This window comes from Gallinula chloropus, assembly GCF_964237585.1.
Source record: "Gallinula chloropus genome assembly, chromosome: 5".
NCBI lineage: Eukaryota > Metazoa > Chordata > Aves > Gruiformes > Rallidae > Gallinula > Gallinula chloropus.
In genome coordinates, this window is record NC_140090.1 from 26496755 (window position 1) to 26519833 (window position 23079).

The following is a 23079-nucleotide window of genomic DNA, read 5'->3' on the forward strand; positions in this document are numbered from 1 at the left end:
ACAACCCCACATCGCTCCGCGGGCTGCCGAGGGCAGGAGGCGGCAGCCGAAGCTAGGCAACGGGAGGGGCTGAGACCCCGCCCGAAGCGGGCGCGGCGGCCACGTCAGCCCCGGAGCCGCCCCGCCCGCCTCCGGCCCAGAGCCGGATCCCGGCGCGGGCCGCCCTTCCGCCCGGCGCCGGGGTGAAGGCACCGCCGTCCCATGCTGCTCCGCGCCCGGCCCGCTCCCCGCTGCTCCGAGCCGGCGGCCGGTGCCCTCCCCGGAGCCCGGTAAGCGACGCGCCGCTTCCCCGGGGCTCGCCCGGCACCGGGGCCACGCCAGCGGGGAGGCGAGGAGAGGAGAGAGGAGGGGACAGCTCGGCAGCCCCGCGGCTACCCCGCGGCGGCGGCCTCTCGCCGCACATCCCCTCACTCGCCCCCCGGCCGTCCGCCGGCCTCGCGGGGCTGCTACCTCCGGCCTCGCCGCGGCGTGTGGCACCCGGCGGTACATCTCCGCGTCCCGCCGACCCCCGGTGCCGCCGCGGGTCCCATCGCGGATCCTGGGGCCGAGCCGCCCCCGAGGTCTGCCGGCTGTACCTGCGAGGGGCGTCCGCCCTCTCCCTGACGAGCAGTCCTCCGCCCCGGAGCGGCTGCTGCCTCAAAGCCGCCCGGTCCTGTGGGGAAAGTGCCGCTCCTCCGGCAACGAAACTAAGTTTGAAGGACGAGCAAGCGGTCCTAAGCCCGCTCTTTTAATTGTGGTACAAGCGGCTGGTATTTAGGGCTATTCAGTAAGGCTCCGTGTGATTACCTCATTCACGGTATCCGTAATCAAGAGATGGGCTGTCGTTGCGTGGGCTTCAGAAAGGCGATAATTAGCCATCAGTTAACTTAAATGCTCACGTGCAGCCGGCACAAGCTGGCAACGGGGTTCTTTACTAACTTGTATTTATTGAACAAGTAAGAAAATGTACTTAATTGCTTTTCTCCCCCTCTCGTAGGTTGTAACTTCTGCAAGTCTTAAGACATGAAGTAGGGCAACCAGCGTTTTGAAGATCTCCATCCTAAACACGGCCGTATCCCTGAATGTTGGCAAATTTACTGGAGGCTCTTCCCAAAGCCTGCTTGAATCAGAACCTGTAAACTTCCCAAAAGCTTCATAATGGAGTTCTTAGTATCCAAAACAGATTACCTTAGATATTTGAAAAGGTCTTTATTGCTAGTTTTAGTATGTGTACTAGTTCTTGTATGCACTGATCAGGACTACTATAGTTTACTTGGAGTATCCAAAGAAGCAAGTAGTAGAGAAATTCGACAAGCTTTCAAAAAACTGGCATTAAAGTTACACCCTGATAAAAATCAGGTAAGTTAAGTCTTTAACATGTCATAGTCGGTATGTTAATGATCTTGATGTCTAAACACAATGTGATTTTAAATGTTACTCTTTTCTTGCGATGTCATTACTGGATAACACGGTTCAGCTCATATTTTCTGCAGAGAAAAGTTACAAAAAGGGATAGACTGGTCATACCTGGTTGTATTGAATTTGCTGTAGTAAAAAACCAAACAAACATTTAGTTCTCAATTAGATTTTTGTAAATAGAAGAACACTTATATCTGCACCATGTTACTTTGTTGGTAAACTGACTAGCTTGTTTCTTTCTGTTTATCTTGGCGTAACTTTCTAAGTGGCAATCACAACCCACCTATACTGAGACATCAGTCTCCAGCTGTCAAACAGGACAAAACTGAGACCGCTTGGACATAAGGAGGGAGAGCAGTAGGAAGCTCTAGATTAACTAGAGAGAGAAGACTGGGAGCAGCTCAGTCTGTGCTACCGTATTTTCCAAAGTACAAAGAAATAATTGTTTTATTTAAACACAATTAGTTTTCCCTCAAGGTTTCTTGAATAACCAGAAATTCATGGGAAATACAAGGGTTTGGATCTGCATATGTGTAACTGCACCTGCACAGAGCCCCAGAAGATAGTGATGTTCCATGTGAGCTCAGGGCCTGCCTGCACAGTGCATTGCAGGCTCTGAGGCACTCGTGTTTTACCATGGATTTGAACAACGAAAAAGCCAAATCTCAACAAAGTTAGAAATGCCGACTTGTAGTTATTAACTGCAAGGTTTATTTTCCCTGTGTTATTATCTTTCAAAATAATAACATTTTAGGTCAGATTCTGTAGTTTCCAAGTATGCAAATACTATTAAAATACTACTAAAAGTTTTTCCGTCAGTTATTTCAAACATTAAAGGTGATGTACAGAAGATGAAGTCATTACACAAATTTCATATTAGTAATTAATTTCATCTGTTTCTAGGTAAATAAGTCAAGAATCATTAAGAAAAAATGTCTGTTGTATGGAATGTGTAAACACAAGTTAAAAGGGTGGGGTAATGTGACTGTGCACCACTCTAATTCCAAAGCTACCTAGAGCCAGGATGCTGTTTAAATAAAAAGGGGGCCTCTGCCTACGCCATAAGATCAGGAGGGGTGAATCTATCTTTATAGCAGAGATTTTTAAACTGAAAGAGTAGGGATTGTAGGGGTGTAGAGAAGATTACAGGGATGAGACTTCTTGAGTACTTTTTTTTTTTTTTCTTCCATTGAAGAAAATGAGTTGAAAGAAGAGGAATCACAGGAGAACTTGACAGCCTCCTACCAGTTCACCCTGTGGTTGGTCCTTTAGAAAGGGCAGAAGACATATCTGGCTTCAGGAAAGGAAAACTTTACTGTAGTTTGTTTGGAGATCACTGCAGAATGTCTGCTTCCATTGCAACTGGCATTGTTAGTAGGGACATAAAAATATTTCTGAAGACTGTTTTCCCAGCATTACTATGTAAGATATGGTTTATTAATTACTTACTAATTATAGTTTTCCTTAAATAGAATGATCCAAATGCACATGAAAACTTTCTGAAAATAAATAGAGCCTATGAAGTACTTAAAGATGAAGATCTACGGAAGAAGTATGATAAATATGGAGAGAAAGGTCTTGAGGATCAGCAGCAAGGAGGTCGTTACGAAAGCTGGCATTTCTATCGCTATGATTTTGGTGAGTTATGGTGTATGTTTGTGATTTGTGTAAAACAGTCATAAGTAAATGCAACATTCAGATCTTTTCACACACTTCTGCTATATCCTCTCCAGATTTCTGCCTGTTCTCCTGTAGCTGTTGACCCAATCTTTTATTTACCCTGTTAACAGCTACCTAGAAGTACCAAAACTGTGATAATTTGTTTACCTAGCTTTTTGTTCCTCATGTTACCTTTTTATTTGCCACCTAACTCGATTTTTTTATTAAAGTGCAAAGCTTCTTTTTCTCACTGAAATTTCAGTGTTACTATTTCATCAATATTCTTTTCAAGTCTTCAATTTAGGAATACATTTTTGTTTAGATAAAGTATTCTCAAGTGGATTTCAAGTGAAGATTTTTGTACTATCAAGCCTTATTCTATATACAGTTAGACAATTAGAGAGCAGTAAAGTGGTAGTACAAAATGAAAAAACAGCAACAGAATCACACCTAAAATGATCATGAGACAAGTTATTTAAGATTTGTCTCAACAAATTTTAGGTAGCTGTAGGGAAAGGCTGTGATGAACCATCCCCAAAGCTGCTGTAACAGATGTAAGCTAAAATAGGGAACTGAGAAGCACTGTTTGATTGATATGAAAGAAAAAGCTGAAATGAACCTCTGCCTTTGCAAAATTTTTTCCTGATGTAGTTTGGTTTAATATGTCCCAACCTGTCTGTGCAAATTGAATCAACCAAAGGTACAACCATCACAGGAAAATATGGACGCTACCCTAAAACTTCAGATAAACGTTTTTTTCTGTCTGAAGTCACACTGCTTGATTGAGAAACAATGTCCTTGAATGTCTATTTACTAGTTATTTGTAGAGTAGCTGTATAATTTTAATATGTATGTGTATGTATATATACATAGATGTTATATATATGTATTGGTGAGTGCGTGTTTTATTTTGCATAAGATATAAATGGATAGTAATATCAAAAGTACCCTGTCACATGTAGAAATTAATTTCTCTCATTATTTATTTGTATTTAATCCTTGAATACCTCAGGTGAAATGGCATCTCACCGTGTTAGGTACTGTATAAGATTTGTAGCCACAGTAGCGTCACGTAATGCTGCCTAAGAGTACTTCTGGTGTCTGCACTGCCTTTCCTGCATACTTGAAGCAGTAGGCTGTATTGTAGTGGTGGTCTAGGTGGGACAGCTGAGCTTTTTTAGAAAAGCCATCTGTCTCCCTCACCTTTATTGTCCACTTCATTCCACTGCGTTCATACATTGTGTTAGTGGAAAAACTTGTGGCAGAAACACCTTTCTGATCTAAAGTGGTTAGATAAAATCAGAGTGAGAGAAGTGAAAGCTTCCAGCCATTACATTCAGCTCTTACTAACAACTGAGCATTCTTGACTTTTAATGTGACAACTGCTTGATATTATTTCTAATACTCTTGCTGTAACAGTGGTAGTTCAAGTTCTCTGCTAGAACACCAGAATAACTTTTCTGATGGTGGCTTTTGTAGCATGAGGGTGTAGGAGTTGCCAAGAAGTTAAAATTACGTATTACCAAATAAATATAGCGTTGTTGTAAAAACTTTACCAGCTTACTATTTCAGTGTACTGTCTTCTGGTTTCTGTCTTGTGAATGATAGTTTGCTGCTTCATTTTAAAGATGTCAAAAATAAAAAGCATTTGTTTTTTAATAGGTATTTATGATGATGATCCTGAAATTATAACATTGGATAGAGGAGAATTTGGTAAGTTTTAAATCAGCAGCTATCTGACAATATGGCAACCCAAAGTAATAATTTTTACATTGAGCTGTATTAGCTGTATTATCTACAGGCTTCTGTTATGCATCTAGACAAAATATTGTGAGAAAAACATCTTCAGATAAGAACATAAGCAAAACCCTGGTAAATGCTAGTTAGCAAATAATCTAAAGTGTTCATTGATTTAAGTTTGAAAGATGCTTTGTGAGATCTGTAAGAGGAAAGTATGTTGTGGCATTCCACTGGCTGCTAGAGAGAAAATTAACTCGATCCTATCTGAAACCAGGACATTGAATTCAAGTTCATTGATCATTACTAATTTTTTTTAGTCTCTAAAAATGCACTTGATAGAAATTTTCTATTATATTTCTTTTTTTTTTTCCTGTGCCTTGCACAAGAGGGTCAAGACCAGGTGATACCAGATACTAAACACACAGCTAAATAAAACAAGGTCTGCAGAGATAATGCTTTCAGTGAGGACATCACCTGTTATTTTTTATCTTTTAAAACTATAGCTAAGTTTGCTATAAATCCTACGTAGAGTGACTGCTTATCCTATCAAAATGACTGTTACTGTGTCTGACATAAAAATACTTAATTGAGCTCTTGGGGAAAACAATATAGTAAAAATGTACATTCTAGATATAACCGTACTGTGAATGTGCATTACTTAAAATTTCCTCCTTTCCATCTAGATGCTGCTGTTAACTCAGGAGAACTGTGGTTTGTAAACTTTTATTCTCCTCGATGTTCCCACTGCCACGACTTAGCACCTACGGTATGTATAACAAGCAAATTAACTCTGAGCATTCATTGGTTTTAACAGCATAAAACATAATGAATTGGGTTTTTACACTAAAGCTGAAAACAAAGTCAACCATTCAAGAGACCAGGAATAAAACATGTGCTGAATTTTCTTTCTTAATAGGATTTTTTTTTTCCCCTTTTTTCTAGTGGAGGGAGTTTGCTAAGGAGATGGATGGAGTAATACGCATTGGAGCTGTCAACTGTGGAGATAACAGAATGCTTTGTCGAATTAAAGGGATTAACAGTTATCCCAGTCTGTATGTTTTCAAAACTGGAATGGTGAGTGACAACATTTCAGGCATTTTTGTAAAGACTGAAATCTGGAAAAATATTTCTTTAATATTTGTTCAATCACGGACCTTTATGTAAAGTTCTTCCTTTTAATATATTTCAATTTAATAAATTGCACTTCCTTTACCTTGGTTAAATTACTTTAGAACACTAACTTCAAAAATTGATACCTGGTTGATACAGTGGATTGTTTGAATCATTTTACTGTGCAACATATCACTCCTGATTCGTGAAGCTGTTACCAACAGGGGTGCTGTAGCAAGTCTACTTAAACGGGTTTTCCTATAGTATTCAAATACAAAGAGTAGCCTGTCATTCTGTGTCTAAACATTACAGCTAGGTACCTAAAGAAACTTGGAAATTCCTTCTACAAGATGTCCTCCATACTAGCTGCATTACATACATCATGCTTTATAGCTGCTTGTTAAGTAGTGATGCCGGGGCGGCGTAAGAACAACACCTGAATAGTTGGGTAGGCTTCGGCAGTGATGAGGTTTGAGAGGTTGAAGGCAGAGACTGTGTATGCCAAGCAACTTTTATTTCAATAGAAATATAATCATTAGGACTTGGTGTTACTAAGACTAAATTATTCTTGTATTGCTGGACTTGTGAGAAATCACATTACAAAATTGAAGTAAAAGTTAAATTGCAAGTGCTCCAATGAGGGAGGGACAGAACAGTGAGGGTTGGGAGGGGTGTGTGGGGAAGGTGGGCCGTGGTTGCATAAGTACTGTTATAAAGAAACACTAGTTTTTGGGGTGGTGATTGGGGTGGGGGGGACAACTTTATAAACTGTATTCTTTGTCTTCTGTAGCAACCAGTGAAATACTATGGAGACAGGTCAAAAGAGAGTTTAAAGAACTTTGCCATGCAATATGTCACAACCACAGTCACTGAGTTATGGGCAGGTAATGTTCACCTATTTTCCTTTGGGGGTTGTTCTTTCAATTGCTTTTACAATATAAAATCTGTCAGAAACTACATATGCAACTGAATCTCTTAACTGTTGCTGTTACTATTTTATTGTCATTTGCTAATAGAAATCTAAAAGCTTGTTTCATAGTCACCTTTAGTCACAAACTGATGCAAATTGTTTCACTCATAGGAAACTTTGTTAATGCCATTGAAACTTCATTTGCTTCTGGCATCGGTTGGCTGATCACCTTCTGTGCTGAACGTGGGGGTAGGTGTATTAATTTTTCAAATAGAGTAAATAGGAAAAGAAAGTACTTTTTTGCTGATACTGGGATAATCCCTTTTGCTTCTAATAAAAAGCTGTAAAGAATCTTAGATGATCACAGTATTTGGACTGTGGGTCACTTAAGCTCCATTTGAGAGGCAGTTTGACAAAAGGGATGGTAATAGAAAGATTATGCTATTGTGCTTCTGTAATGTCACATGAGTTGTTACAGCAGCACTCACGTGTAACTACTCAGGAAGAGCACTGGCAGAAGAGGCCACTGACCAGGTTCTACCTCAAACTCAAATGACAGATACTGCATAGCTATGTGCCAGTTTGTCGTGATAGCTCAGTAGAAGAAAAGGATGCGTGTCCATTAAACCACCAGTACTCAAAAATTAGCTGAATAGTTCCTCTTAAATTAGGTTTGTACAGAAATTGGTTTAGATTTGCATTATATTTTGTAGCTGTTTGTTACTGACTTTCTTGGGATCAGCATTGGATGTGGTCCATGAGAAAGGTGCCTTGGTTAGCTGGTAGAGCTAAGTAAATGCACTACACCTTTGACAAATAAAGATTTCTTGCTCTTATGAAGAGACCTTTGCTCTGTGAATGGAATAACCTTGGATTTACATTTGTCAGTAGCTTGATTTCAAGTTATTGCCCTTTTGCTACTATGTTTTCAACTGGCCCGATTAAAGTGAAGTTGTTGCATCTTCTTACTTCAGAAAAAAAATCTGCAGCACAAGATAACTATTGAAAGTCTGGAGGGGTAATTAGAGCATCTGATGTATTTATTATAGTGAGCTATTTGAATCACAGAAAGTTGCTATTTCTGTTGAAATCTCACTCTCAAATAGTATGTAGATACTTCTTTGGGATTGGTGGGCTTTTTTCTAAAACATTGGGTAAGAAGACATTTTAAGGTTAGTCTTAGTATAGCAAATAAAATATTTAGAATTAGATATGTTAATGAAGCAAGAAAATGTTTTTCATCTTATTTTGAGCCAAGAGTAGATGTGCTGATTACTACTAGATGTTACAACTTCAAGTCACTGAAATACTGGACAAACAGCCAGGAAGCATGCCTTTTGAAATGCTCGCTTTTGTAGGGAGGAAAGGGACAATTCTAAACAAGAGCAGGTTTAGTGCATTAATAATGAAGTTTCATGTTTGTAAATAAACCGCTTTTATTTTACAGATTGCCTGAGTTACCAAACACGCCTGAAGCTAGCTGGCATGCTGGTAAGCAGTGTTCCATTTTTAAAGTTACCTGTTATAGTTAAAATAACAGAAGTGAAAGCATGAAGTTGTAGTCAAAACTCTGAGCTTAGCGAAACCAAGATTTCACCCACTAGCTTTCAGAAGAGTGAAACAATTTGGCTTAATAGCTATTGGAATAACATTAAATTTTTAAACTGTTTCATAAAATATGAATGGCTATTAACTAACGAATTACAATATGGTCTCCTTCCTTTTTCTAAATGTTGTATATAATTGCTTGTGTTGAGATTTTCAAAAGCATTTTTGAACCTGAAATTAAAAGCTCTTTTCTATGTTTGTTTTTTTGTTGCTTTGTGGTTTGTTTGTGTGTTTTCATTACAGGAAGGCCTTGTTAATGTAGGCTGGATGGACTGTGGCACCCAGGGTGAGCTTTGTGAAAATTTAGATATCTCATCTAGTACTACAGCATACTTTCCACCTGGAGCCACCATAAATAACAAAGAGAAAGGAGGTGTTTTGGTACGAGTTGTTTCTCAACCATTTTGTATTTAGATAAAATACAGGGATGGCAGTGACAAAGGAATGTGTAAATAATTTCCAGACCGACTATATAGTACTGAAAAAATCCTTTTTTTTTTTTTTTTTTTTTCCTCCCTTCTGCTAAGCCTGTGTGCCCTCATCTGAGTTTATATCCCTCCTGGCTTCTAAGGCAGTGATGCCTGGAGGTGGTCCCCAGTTTGCTGGTGTGCTGGGAGGGTAAACAGCAGCAGGCTGCAGTAGCAGTGCCAGTAACTCTGACTAGCTACCTCCTCAGGAGCCTCCTGCAGCAGCCACAGGAGTCCAGGGGCAGGATGTGCTCTGAGACAGGCCTCCAGAAGTAGTTCTGTAGCTTCTACCCAGCTATCCTGGGCAATCTTGTGAGACTTGCCCTCAGTTTTTATTCCAGGAGGAATAAGCCCCAGGTATCCCAAGTTTGAGAAATGCTACTCTGAACGGAGTACTGATATGTGTGACAAAAGGACTCCTGCCTTGTCCACTGGTGGGGGTTACACTGTTCACGTTACACTGTAACCTCCTCCTACGTTTGCAGGGTAGTTGGAACTTCCCCGACTGATGGGAGGCTTTTCTCAGTATAAAGCACAGCTTGAACCTTTGTTGTCACCACTGTATCTTTTAAAGGAGGAAATGAAATTTGTAACCTACCTGCTTTCAACCTTGTAACTTACCAACCCCGAGTTACTGATTTGTATTGCTTCCAAACTTTAAAAAGTTACTGGAACTTAAGTATGTGTACAGTGCAGTTAAGGAAGGCTGGGAAACTACTTTGGAGTTCTTCTGAACTTCACTAGAAAATTTGGTTTGAAATTTGAATTTGAGACTTTTAGCACCGATCTTGACAAAATACAGTATCTTGAGATCAATATTGTGGGAATACGAGCTAAAAAGCAGTATTCTGAGAGTGATACTTGGGAAACTAAATATATATTATATAAAATATATTGTTAACTGTACCCTTCAGTTTATGGAAAAGAACAAATCCTGACTTGTTGATTAGTACTCATATTATAAGGTTGATGTTTGCAATTCTTTGTAATAAACACAGTTAACTTTCCTTCCTAGTTTCTTAGCTCCTTGGATGCCAGAGAAATATATCAGGAAGTAATGCAGCATCTGCCAGATTTTGAAATCATCTCTGCGGAGTCGTTAGAGGTAACTTTTTGAAAATAAATTGATTTCTTTAAATAATGTAATTTTGCTGTTTTATCATTGGTTATTAAATTTTTTTCAAATCCTGTTGATATGACAGCAGTATTCATATACTTTATTTTATTTCATTATTTATTTACCTAATAATTTCCCCCCTCTGTTAAAGTGATTTAATGCTGTTTCTCTACATTTAATTTTCTTGTAAAAAGAGTGGGCCCATATCTAATAGGAAAATATAAAACCTCAGAAATTGCCATTGCAGTCTGCAACTGTAGCTGTCTAGATTTTTTTTTAAAAAATCAACTGTGTTGTGGAGCATTTTATTTTAAATGTATCTTGTCATTAATGTAAGAAAGAAAGAATACTGGTTAATCCAGGATAAATTATATATAATCCATGATAAATTTTATATATAACTCATAGAACTGAAATTAAAAGTCATAAAAGTTACTCATGTCTTGGGTGAAAAAGTAGAGGCAACCTCTTCTCGCACACATAGCACTGAGCATCTTGATCCTACAACAGGAAACACACATGGAAACAAAAGTACAGTGGGTAGCAAGTAGCCAGTTTGCTTTCAAGCTGTTTTTCCTCTTCCCTGCTTATGATGCAGTAAAATCAAGTTTAGTGGAAAGACTGCATGAAATAATCTGCCGAATGGAGGCGGTCACTCAGATCAGATAAATAATTTGGCTTTTGCCTTTACAAAACATAAGTGGAATTTATAAGTTGGAATATTTTTTTCCTCTTTTTTTGGGTTTATTTTGTTTTGTTGATGTGGGGTGGGTTGTTTTCCTTTGTTTAAAGGACCGCCTGGCTCATCACCGATGGCTGCTTTTCTTCCACTTTGGGGAGAGTGATAAATCAAATGTACAGGAATTTAAGAAACTTAAATTTTTACTTAAAGATGAACATATTCAGGTAAGGCTGCTCACTTGTCTAATGTTAAATACCATTTATATTTAGAGAACCAGTCAGTATGGTTTTCATTGTTATTAGCTGTTACTACCAACTACCACCTTTGGTACTGAAAGAGATACACTATCAGATGGTAGATCTGTAGTAAAGTGTTTAATTTAAAGCAAGCAGTGAAGTTTCCCATACGGTTTGAATAATTTAAAAGTAGTTAGGAAAAAATATCTTTTAAATTTGTGCTCTCATGGGAATTGTTGCTGCAGATCCTATTCAGTGAACAATTAAAAATTAATGCTTCAACATCAAGTTGATATATGTGAAACTATATTTTCATTACTCGGAAAACCCTATAATATCTTGAAAATTTTCTTAATAAAAAGGAACTAAAATCAAATGTTAAGACCTATGGACTGTGTTGCAAGGTATGTGTGTTTAGTTAAATGTTTCTTCAACTACAAGAATTTTAATTCCACATCTATTTACAGTGCCTTTTTGCTTCCTTGCTAGCTTGTTTAGAGGAAGAAAGAAAAAAAAAACCCGACTCGCTAAGATTTTATTCCCTTTTGGCCTTTAAATTAAAAGATAGCAACCAATCTCATGTAGTTCTACTAGTAGTTACACAATTGTTTTTAAATCCTTGTTCTTTATGGAAGGGTTACTGCTTTTACATATTTTATACTATTTTTTAATTTCTCAATGAAAATTATTTAATTCTGAATTTTAAAAATAATTCTTAATGCTTTTCGAAGTGTGTTCATCTATAGAAATTAGGATGCCTTAATTAAAATGGTATTGTCTGTTAAACAGGTTGGCAAGTTTGACTGTCTTTCCTCACCAACCATCTGCAACAAGCTATACGTCCATCAGCCTTGTTTAGCAGTCTTCAAAGGAAAAGGAACTGGAGATTATGAAATTCATCATGGTAAGGGAAACTTTGGCAAGTCTGAATCATTACATCATCACTTTGATCTAATGCGGTCTTTGGCAAACTGCATTTTTTTCCAAAATAAGAGTTTTGTAGTTTTAATTTTTGCTAATTTTCTTCTGATCTTTCTGTAGCTTTCCACAAATTTATTTCCTTTTTGTTTTTTTGTTTTTTTTTTTTTTTTTCCCTGGGTAAGCAGTCATCAGAGGCCGAGAGTTGTGTTTTGTCTTTACTATTCTGTGTATTTCTATGCCATATGTAATTACATACAAATGAAATCTCTAAAGATGATCAGGACAGCTTCTGCTTTAGGTAGGATAACCCAGGAATGCTGCGAGGCACACCCTGCACAGAGGCTGACCGTGCTAGTTACACCATGCTGCCAACATGAGAAACTTGGATTTTATCTCATGTCACTGGACTCCATGTTGACACTTTTACCACTTACTTTCCTTTCCAAAGTCAGTTTCCTTCCAGGAAAGGCTGGAACTATGTTTCTGTGCATCACTGAAAGGTGCAGAAATGCTGTTTGAAGAATAAGGTAGCCTGCAGCAAGATCTACCTTATGGTAATAGGTGTAGCTTTATCCAGAGTGGCTCAATACAACTATGAAGATGAGGTTCCTTCTTCAGCCCCTGAAGAATTAAAACCAGCTTGCTAGAATTTAGGCAGAACCTCAGGGCTGTAATAAGGAAGAAAGGAGAAAAGTTTTTCACCATGTAGAAAAGATTAGTTGTATCTAAGGAGGAAAGACAGTCCCATACATCAAATGATTGCTGCCAGGAAAAGCCTTTCTCTTTGAAATTTCTACTTCTGCAGAAAACCAAGAAAGGGTCCTATACATACAGTATTGTGTAGATCTTTTATAATGGCATAGATGACAGTGTAAGCAACATACATTGGACTACAGTACATACGTTCTCTCCCGAGTGGTTTAGTTTACTATGTACAAAATAGATGGCATCTGGAATGTTTGCCAATAGCCATCTCCCTGTGGTATTTATAATGTAATACTTGAAAGAATCAGGCTTTTTTATATGCTATGTTGAAGGGCTTCAAGAGGTTAAAAATCTGAGAACAGTAGTAAAGCTTGCTAAGTCATTGCACGGTGACTTTAGATTTAAGTACTCTTAAATTCTTAATCTCAGTTCAAGACACGCACTCTCATTTCTGCTGACAAATATGTACATGAAGGGTGTGAAGAGACTTGGTCTTTGCCCACTTGAGCTGTTCCAGCAGGAACTTCAGAAACAGATGTAGTAGAATAATCAGTTTAATTCCAACAAACACTAGAAAGATGCTAAAACCGCCACTAGTCCAGTCACTAAAAATCATTAATTTTGCTGGACAAAACCATGTTTTGTCCTGGATTAAAGATTTAATTGGCTAATAATAGTTAAATACCCAGGTTAATATTTAGTCAAATATCACATAAAGTATGTCTTACCTATGTAGGTTTGGACAGTTTAGCATTGTCTTCCTGAGAAAAAGTAAGTCAGTACCTGTTCCACTTGTTCATAAGCAGGTCATGATTAAAGATTAGTCAAAGGAACAAAATGACTGCTCTTGCTCTCAGTGAGATTTTTAATGAGGTGCTTTATGGAGGAAAATAAAGTTTTCTCTCTACATTATTCTTTGAAGGAAAGAAGATCTTATATGACATTGTTGCATTTGCCAAAGAAAGTGTCAACTCTCACGTTATCACACTGGGACCTCAGAATTTTCCTGACAAAGAGAAGGAGCCATGGCTTGTGGATTTCTTTGCACCGGTAAATACTTCATATCTATACTTCCCTTCTAAAATCTGCTATGTAACCATGTAACAAAACACTAGCAGTATCTTGAAACTGCCCTTCAGCATCATGAGATGGTATTGTAATTTCTCATTTCTTGGCAGCACTAGTTCCTAGACTGCGTGGGTTTTGTATTTAGTGGAGTCTGTTGTCAAAGCAGCATGCTATTAATCTCAAACAGCTTACGTTCTCCTGAGAGCCAACTGTGGGGAAAGCAACTCTGCTCACTTGCTTTTTGTTTTCTAGTGGTGTCCTCCTTGTCGAGCTTTGTTACCAGAGCTGAGGAAAGCATCAAAACATCTTTATGGTCAGCTTAAATTCGGAACACTGGACTGTACTGTCCATGAAGGGCTTTGCAACATGGTAAGCTGCAGCAACTGAAAAAAACCAAAACCACAAAACCTTTCAAAGAATATTATTTTCTTCTAGTTGGGGGATGGGGGCAGGCAATGCTTGTTCTTTGGTTTACTACCCTTTAAGAAAGGAATATTAAACAGAGCACTTGTATCATCATGTTTTTTCTGAGGACCAAGCCATGTAACTAATACAGATAATATATAAATGCAAAATAGGTTGACCTTTGCTCTGATTTCATAGTGAAAAACACTGGAAGTGTCAGAATTTAGTAATTCCTAGGTTTAAGGAAAGAAAAAAAAAGTAGAACCAGAAAGTTTTTTTCTAGTGTGTGAATACAAATACTTCCATGCATTTTTTTCTTTGTATAGGAGGAAAAAAACACCAGTAAAACATTTAAAAATATGGGGGTTTATATTGTTTTATAACACTTTCTGAAGATGTCTGCAAAACCACTTCCAATTCAGTTCACTCTGACTGACTTTGCTTTCTGTTTTGTAGTGCAGAATCAATTTCAAAGTAAAGGAAAGCTTACTCCTTACCGTTTACACTTCTTTAAATATACAGTAAAGGAATGAATGTTTGTTTCTTTTGTTTTTGCATTTTGAAGCTTGCTCAACTTTTGCTTCGATTAATTTATTATCCGATTAATTTATTATGGTAGATTTTCTTGACATTACCTTTCCCAAATTCCACAAAATACTACATTTTGACAACTTTCCTGCAACTGTACATCCTCTTATTCCTGAGTGCTTTTTCTAGTATTATTTTTGTATTTATCTTTAAAATATGAATGTCTTAAAAGACGTGTAAAATGAGTAAAAAAGAAAAAGCTTTTTAAAGTTTTTTTTAGGTGTGTTTTACACACTGAAGAATTCAAACCATGGAAGCGCCTGTGGTCAGTAGTAAAGAATGCAGTTATAGTACAAGTGTTTTCACCTGAAGACCTGGAATAACTTTAAAGTCAAGGCTTAGAAGGCCCATGGAGTAATTCCTGTATTTGTGGAGCACAGCAAAAGAATTAATGGCTGTGTTTTAAATTCAGAACGAACTCTGTCATCTGTGAATGCAATTGGCATCTTTTCTGTACTGTAATGGTTTCTGACTCCCATCTGCATGTGATCTGAGTGGTTGTACAAACTGGATAGGACTAGCATCTGTGAGCCAGCAACAGCAATGGCAGCTAAAGGAAAGTACAAGAAACCTAATAATTCCTTGTGATTTCTTATTCTCTATTTTGTTAGCATAACATCCGAGCTTATCCAACAACAGTTGTGTTCAATCAGTCTGACATTCATGAATATGAAGGACATCACTCTGCGGAGCAGATCTTGGAGTTCATAGAGGTAGGTAAATTATAATCTGTGTCATTACTGTGCTCTGCATGCAGCTCATTCACAAACATGTTCTTTAGTTGGAAGATCCTACAAATTTTTTTTTTTTATTAGTTAGACTAGTAAAAAGTGGAGAAAAAACCTTGGGCTAGGAAAGTGATCCAGCAATTGTCCATCAGGGACTTAATCCATTAGGTATCAATTTCCCTATTCCTTGAGATTATTAGCAAATACCTAAAGATCCCTTCCAACCTGCAAAGCACTAGAAGTAATAACTAGCTATAGAGGATAAAGGAATTCAAAGTATGAAGTGCTGTACTACGAAGGTAAAAATGCCTCACATACACACCTAGACATAGGAGGAGGTTCACATCTATGTTAGTTTGCTGCCCTCCACACTTCTCAGCTGTTGTTTGACCTTTCATAAATCACAGAACTGCACGTAATTGGGACTCACCATTGCTGTTCCTGCCAGAGTTCTAGCACCCTTCTTTCCTCCAGCATTCAGGTTCCCTCGCTGCTAGGTTTGCAGGCTATTTTCCGCTCTTGGAAGAGATTACTTGTTCCTTCTTGGCATCCTAAAAAAAGCAGGTTTAAGAGCACACAAGCAGGAACAGGTCTTTTTTTAGCTGATATTCAGAGGCTCCTAGTGCCCCATGTGTATTCTTCTCCATCCCAGCCTAAAGCACATGGCTGAATCTCGTAATGCCTGTTCCTGCCTTTTGCTTCCCTTTATGCAAGAGGCAGAAAATCTCCCTTTGGCAGCCTGGCTGCAGTCTTTTGATAGCCCTTCTCAGCAAATCAGGCACATGATTAAGTGAAGAGATGACATCTGATGCTTCTGTACCTTTCTGTGGCGTGAAGTCTTCCTTACCCCAGCAGCAAGCAAATTTCACTGGAAGAGGGACATTGTCAGAATTTGGTACAGTCTCTTTGTATGTGATGGTGCTAGATACAGGGTAACTTCGTGCTGCTAAGTATATGTCTATAAACTGTCTTTACTTCAGGATCTTAGGAATCCATCGGTAGTCTCCCTCACGCCAGAGACGTTTGTTGAATTAGTTCAGAGAAGAAAACGAGAAGAGATCTGGATGGTTGACTTCTACGCTCCGTGGTGTGGACCTTGTCAGGCTTTAATGCCAGAATGGAAAAAAATGGCTAGGGTAAATGATATCCTAATGAATCTTTTTTTTCTGCTTTTGTGTCCTGTTTCATGAAATGGTTGAAATGTTACAAGTGTTGGCATACAGATTTATCAGCTGAGAAAGTCCCAGTGATTAATATTACAGGCAAAATGGGGAATTCCTACCTGACAGTTTTATAATGTTTCAAATACAAAGGGGTTTTTTGTTGTTTTTTTTTTTAAGTTCCATACATTGATACTGCACTCCAGTTTTCCCCCTCAATACAAGTGTGTTTTCTAAGACCTAAGAAACTTCAAAAGTAACTGATTTTCCTTGCTGCTTAGAGCTTTATGTAGACAGCAGCTCTTGCCACACAGACCCACTACAGTGTGAAAAACGCTTTTCCATAAATTAGATAAGATTTAATTGAAATAATTTGCCTCTTTATACTCTGTATTCTTTATGATTTTTAGTAATCTTTAAGATAGCATTTAAACTTTGGTGAAACCTTTGACTTCGGTTTAAGATTCAAGAAGTACAATCTTATCCATCTTAATTACTTCCTACGTTAGAAAGATTGTTCTTCAGAGATCTTTTCTTCACTGAAAGCAAATAAACTTTAAACACCGTACACTTTAAGGCTGAGTGGCAGCTGAGTTACACATACTTGAATATGGAATTGTTGGGATTGGCGAGGATGGTTTTGTTTGGCAAGACCATTACCATGTTTTCTCATTTGCAAAGGTAGTATTACTTCACTGACAACAATCTGAGTTTTCCCAGGTGAGTTTTCCCAGGTAAGTTTTCAGGAATTCAAAGGAGAACCTTTGGGCTTTGCGAATAAGTCCATGACTTTCAGATGTTTAGAACTCACCTAGACTTAAGAGTTCCAGCTAGGATTCTGTACTCAGGTCAAATGGCTGTGAAGTGGTATTAGCTCTGTAGTCCATGTTCAGTGATCATCAGACTCCCCATCCAGGCCAGGTGCTTCGAGCCTTTGCAACAAAACACAGTGTGTTTGAGACACAGGCCAGCTGTGTAACTGGCAGCACATCTGTGCTGTACCTGGAGCTCATAATTCATCAGCCTGTGGTATGAAACATGGTAATGTAGTAGTCCTTATCCTAAATAACCACTCAGGGACCTTAGAAGTCAGGTAAGTGCCTCAGGAGCCTTATGCAGGATGGGAATGTACCTGCATGGCTGGTTCCCATTAGATACCAGTGACCCCTTTACAGGAAAGAACAACAGCTTGTGATCATCTTGGTTTGTCGGTGGGTTTTTTTCCCCCCAATTAAATGATTAAGACTTAAGTTCTGAAATATTACTGAAATTGTGGTATTAATTACTGTATTTACTATAGGTGTTGTTCTTTTTTCAGATGTTAATTGGATTAATCAGCGTAGGCAGTGTGGATTGTCAAAAATATTATTCTTTCTGTCACCAAGAAAGTGTTCGGGGATATCCTGAAATAAGACTCTTTCCTCAAAAATCAAACACAGCTCATCAATATTAGTAAGTGGTTTACTTTAGTTTGGGAAGTGTTAGATGATGTGGAAGATGATAAATATACGTCTGTTGCATAGAAAAGATTCATCACAGCTATTAAAATATGCTGGTATGATATTACTGTCCTAGATATTACTGACTGTGTTACTTCATGGTACTGCCACTTTATTTTGCTATTTTGTTTCAGTCATTTGAACTGAGACTGCCTCAGGAATCTTAATTTTTATTTCTTGTTCTTTATCAGGTGCCAGTTTTCTAACTCTTAAGTGCTTGTTAAAGTGGATGATTTAAATCATATCATATAAAAATAGTACTAGGCCTAACTTGATTGTAGCTTTATCTTTAGGGAATGAGAGAGCATCTTCCCTGCCAACAGTCTGTTAGCACTGTTGCAAAAACTTCCTGCATTAGCTTTCACATTGGACTGCTTGCTTTTACTCAGTTCTTGTCAAACTTTCTCTTAAAAGAAGAATTTCTTTTTCATGTTGAAAGCCACTAAACTGGTGAATATGACTGTTAAGTGCCAAATTCCTCCTCATGAGACAGCTATTTCCTGAAAACATACGGACATTTCTCTCTTGACAGCTTTTGGTGCTTTTTATTTTAAGTCAGATTTTGCCCTGATGACTAGTGAAAACGCTTTGTTATAAAGCTGCCAAGTAGTGGATCTGAATCCCGAATAAAACTTTTTCCAAACCTGTCCCTGGAATATCAAAACTAAGCAGTGCCATGAAAGTCCAAATAATAAACCTCTGTCCACATAATGACTTTGCCTGGCTTTTCTACTGTCAAATTGAGGGAAATTTTATAAGTATTTTTTATTGTAATGAATGGGTATCATGTAGAAAATATATTAAGATACTTCATTTTAACTTGCATGTTTCTTAGAACCTGCAATTTTATCCAGAGTTTACCAGAGATTATTAATTTCAAAATAGTTCTAGCTGCCAAAGTTTATATGCTCCAAACCAAGTTTCTGACTCTTGATGTAGTGTTCTTCTCTTCATCTTCTAGTCCTTAACTCTGTATGTTTCAGTTGTATTAATGATATTTATTTATTCTAATTTGAAAACAAGGTGGAAATATATCCTCAAACAGTGGTATTTAAGTGCATCATTTCATCATCTCCGCTCTACAGAGTGGGGGTGGTTGGATTTTTTTCAAGTGCAGTTTGAACTACTGTGCAACTGGATTTTTCTTTTCTTTTTGATCTTTTTACAGTAGCTACAATGGATGGCACAGAGATTCATATTCACTAAGAGGCTGGGCACTGGCGTAAGTTACTGCATCAAACTACAGAAGCTGGTTATATAGTTTGTTTGCTTGGAGAAATTGATGTTTAAATGCTCTGTAAATTAAGAATTAGAAGCAGGTATATGTATTGCTAAATTTAAGATGTTAAAGTTTCCTCAGCTTGTAGCTCAAGCTTATACAATGTGGAGAAATAGCATACTACTTACTGTCCACCCGCTTTCTGAAGACTGTATGTCTACCACTTTTAAAAAGTGATTCTTTCATAGTACAAAGTGTAAAGAACAGATCTCCAGACCACTAATATTCTTAATGTCAGAAGTTTTCTTCTGCTTAAATGGAATTTGGAAATGTTTAAAGTTCTGAATAGATTATGACTGCTATTCTTCCTTTCCACAGGTATTTACCTCAAGTGTCTGTAGACCTGACTCCACAGAGCTTCACAGAAAAAGTTCTGAATGGGAAAGATCATTGGGTCATTGACTTTTATGCTCCTTGGTGTGGACCTTGCCAAAATTTTGCTCCTGAATTTGAGATCCTTGCAAGGGTATGTTTTTAACTGTTCTACTCTTAATTGTTAAAATATATTTCATCAGCACTTTAGCAATTATCCAAATTTAAAAAAAAAAAAAATCCCATACCCCAGTGATCCTCCTTGTTGGAAGTCCACACTTTCAGGTCCCACTTGCCAGTGGGTATTATGTCTCTTGCACAGACCCAGACCCTCTTTTGGGACAGATTTCAGCATATGATGGGGTGACTGTCAGAACTGTGATGTGCTTTGCCCTGAATTCAAGTAGAAGTGCTCCGCTGACCATGTAGCAACTTCTGATACAAGGTTAACAGTCTGAGAAGAGAGCAAGCACTTACTCTGAGATATTTAAGATCTGAGCAATGTTTTCCATTTACTTCTAGCTGCACTACTGGCTTATCCAAGTTATTTGCTCACAGTCACCTATAGAAAGTTGAAGTTTGTTTCTAATAAAATATTTCTTTTTAGACCATTAAAGGAAAAGTCAAAGCTGGAAAAGTAGACTGTCAGATGTACTCTCAGACCTGTCAAACTGCTGATATCAGAGCCTACCCTACTGTTAAGTTTTACCCCTACCAAGGAGCAACGGTAAAGTGTCTCTTTTGTGTTCGTAAGTGAGCAGGTACTGTTAGTAGATGTAACTGAATCTGATGGGAAGTTCTAGAAATTCTTCCTCACACAATCCTATCAAATTCCATGAGACTGTGGTAAAGAGTAATGGCTCTTCGGGTCTCAAAAGTAGCAACCCACTGCCAGATTTTATGAACATAAATTCAAGTGGAAAGCTTCATAATGGCTGTCTATATTAAATATTTAAGTGAATAAATGTGATACTTTATAACTATTTCAGGTTTCTTTAAGGATCAAGATTAAATTTGTGTAGTTCTGAAAACTAGCAGCCCTCAGTGTGGTTTTTACTATTAAAACAATTAGCAGTAAGTGAAGACAAATCTATCTCTAAATCAACCTACCAGAGCCACTGTCTTCCTGCACTCCTCTTGAATTTTATCTGAAAGTAAGCAGATTTTCTATTCAGTGTAGTGCATGGCTAACATATAACAATCTTTTTATTTTAAGAAAAATGTCCTTGGTGAATATATAGACAGCAGAGATGCAAAAGGTATTGCTGACCTTTTGAATGAAAAATTAGAAGCAATCCAAAACAAAGGGAAAAGAAAAAAATCTAGAAATAAGGTAAGAATACTTATTTTGGGGCCTTTGACAAAAAACCTGTAGTAAAGAATAGCCCTTTAAAACAATGTCAGTATTTGCTCTATCTTCAAGTGGTCTCAGGTACGTTTGATTCCCAGTCTTGTTTTGGTTACTGCTGTTTATTCAGACTCAGTTCTCAGTGTCCACAGGTGGGGCAGAGAAAACTGCAGTTGCAACATCATTTATGGCAAGACTTAGCAGAGCTTCTGGCTACCTTTGGGACAGCTGTGTTAAAGATGGATGCTTAAGATGCACTGTATCCTCGAGTGTAATCCTCAGGCTAGATTTAGCAAGGCACCAAATTACAGAGGCTGATCGGTGCAAGCTTGGGATTGACATTTTAGCTCAGAAGATATTAATATACAGCTATTAAGAAGTACCTTGAATTCTATTTAAGAAGCATTTGTCCAGTTAAAAAATTATCATCACAGAAATCATAGAAAAAAAAACCAAGTAATCTTGATTATTTTTTAATATTATTATTATTTGTGCTTCCAGAATAACTGAACTGTTTCTTTCCTTGTCCCTAGGATGAACTGTAATTGGTACTGGAGGTAGATATGATGAAAAATATTCTGAAGCTGTGAATACAGAAGACACCATGAGGAAAATATAAGGCTGATTACATTCATGACAGGACAAAAAAAAATGACAACTAGTTTGAGTTCACAGGCAGATGTGACTGTAGCAGTTGTGTTTAAACTGGGGGGAGATGAAAGCATTTTGGTGGAGGTATTTGGTGTTTCTGCAAGCAAATTCTGCATGTCCCTCTTCTGAGAGACTAACTACCTTCTTCCTAGTCAAACATTGGAGTTTTAACAGAAATGTGGACTGTATCACCTTTGCCTACCCATTTACTAGATCCTTGTATTTTTCTGTCTCTTGAATGTGGCACTGGCCTGTGGCTGAATATGCACACAAACCAACCGCTCTGACTGCAAAAAGACAGTGAGGGATTGTCTAGTGGAAAGACAAAGTTTTACCTGATGATAACTCTGCTTCAGGGTGTGTTACTGCCTTGTCAGTTGTGAAAAATGAAATCAAGAACTGGTAGCAGGATGCAGATATTGAATCACTGCGCTTCTGCCCTTTGGTGGGCTACAATAATATTGTGGCACCAGTGGTGGTGCTGACCAGGTGGATAGAACTTCGAAGAGGTTGGGTGGGGTGTTTTGAGTTTTTTTAATAATAAAAAAATACCAAGGACTTCAAGCTCAGTGTTCATTGACTTCCAAAATTTAAGTTATGCAATAGCATCTGCTTAAGTTACTAGGTCATAACTTTATTATTGCCTTTTCAAATATGAATGTATTCTGAGGACATAGTTAACCTCTTTTGGTATTACACCACTTTTCCTTTCTCTGCAGCCATGTTTGGGGGAGGGGTGTTTGTTTGGGTTTTTTATATAATCATTAGGCAAGCAGGATAGCAAGTGCCTTTTAAGTTAATAATGAACACTGTAAATTGCAATGTCTCCTTGTACAGAGAATTCCCACTCTCATAATATTTTTCATAGCTTCTCAATAGACAAAACAATGACAGAAGACAACAAACTGTCTGCTGTGGTTGAGTTCAACATTGAAAAGTGTTCTGTGTTTTCAATAAAATGCTGCTGAGAATTTGTCAGATGGACTTTTCTCCCTGCTCTCCATGTACTTAATTTGGTATGACTAGTTACTGTAGGGTGAGTGTTATAAATTTGTAAATATATTGTTATCTACAAGTAATTTATTTTATAAGGAAGGTAGTAAGAAAGAAAAGGAAGAGCTCCTGGTAAATTTGAGACATTCAAATGCTTCTTCCCCTAGGTTTAGGGTTGCCTCTACTGCTTTGTGGTTTTACAGCTTATAAATATGAGAGAGAACAGAGGTATTGCACCTATTTTTTAATAAAGTAGGTCTTCCCCATCCAAATCAAACTTCAGCCTCAGTCATTTCAAAAGTTGAAATGTCAGTACTTTGTGACTTAACTGCCCAAAGCAAAGACTGTATTTATTGCTTATCTGTATAACTTCAGTTCCCACCTCTTCTCTTCTTCCCGGAGAATGAGGCCATGGTTACATACTATAGCTTCTACTGTTTAAAACCTAATCAAAATGTAACCTAGAATAGGAGTTTAACTGGAATAAAGAAGACA

The 23079-nt window shown here is 37.9% G+C and overlaps 1 protein-coding gene across 1 annotated transcript; it reads left to right on the forward strand.

Moving 5' to 3' along the window:
• Positions 1-1131: 1131 nt before the first annotated feature.
• On the forward strand, positions 1132-22575 carry DNAJC10 (DnaJ heat shock protein family (Hsp40) member C10). Its single transcript, XM_084265413.1, has 22 exons — positions 1132-1338; positions 2871-3036; positions 4720-4770; positions 5481-5563; positions 5740-5871; positions 6698-6791; positions 6989-7066; positions 8265-8308; positions 8669-8806; positions 9908-9997; positions 10802-10915; positions 11717-11831; positions 13476-13603; positions 13874-13990; positions 15226-15327; positions 16323-16478; positions 17821-17954; positions 19170-19223; positions 19599-19746; positions 20200-20319; positions 20809-20925; positions 21474-22575. The coding sequence occupies exons 1-22, from the start codon at positions 1138-1140 to the stop codon at positions 21483-21485; spliced, it is 2394 nt and encodes a 797-aa protein (XP_084121539.1). The 5' UTR covers positions 1132-1137; the 3' UTR covers positions 21486-22575.
• The last annotated feature ends 504 nt before the right edge of the window (positions 22576-23079 follow it).

Bases quoted from the DNA above. Each gene is read 5' to 3' on its own strand.
- DNAJC10 (XM_084265413.1), top strand. From the start codon at position 1,138: ATGGAGTTCTTAGTATCCAAAACAGATTACCTTAGATATTTGAAAAGG. The intron at 16,479-17,820 runs GTAAATGATATC...TTCTTTTTTCAG, and splicing joins AATGGAAAAAAATGGCTAGG to ATGTTAATTGGATTAATCAG. The intron at 19,747-20,199 runs GTATGTTTTTAA...ATTTCTTTTTAG, and splicing joins AATTTGAGATCCTTGCAAGG to ACCATTAAAGGAAAAGTCAA.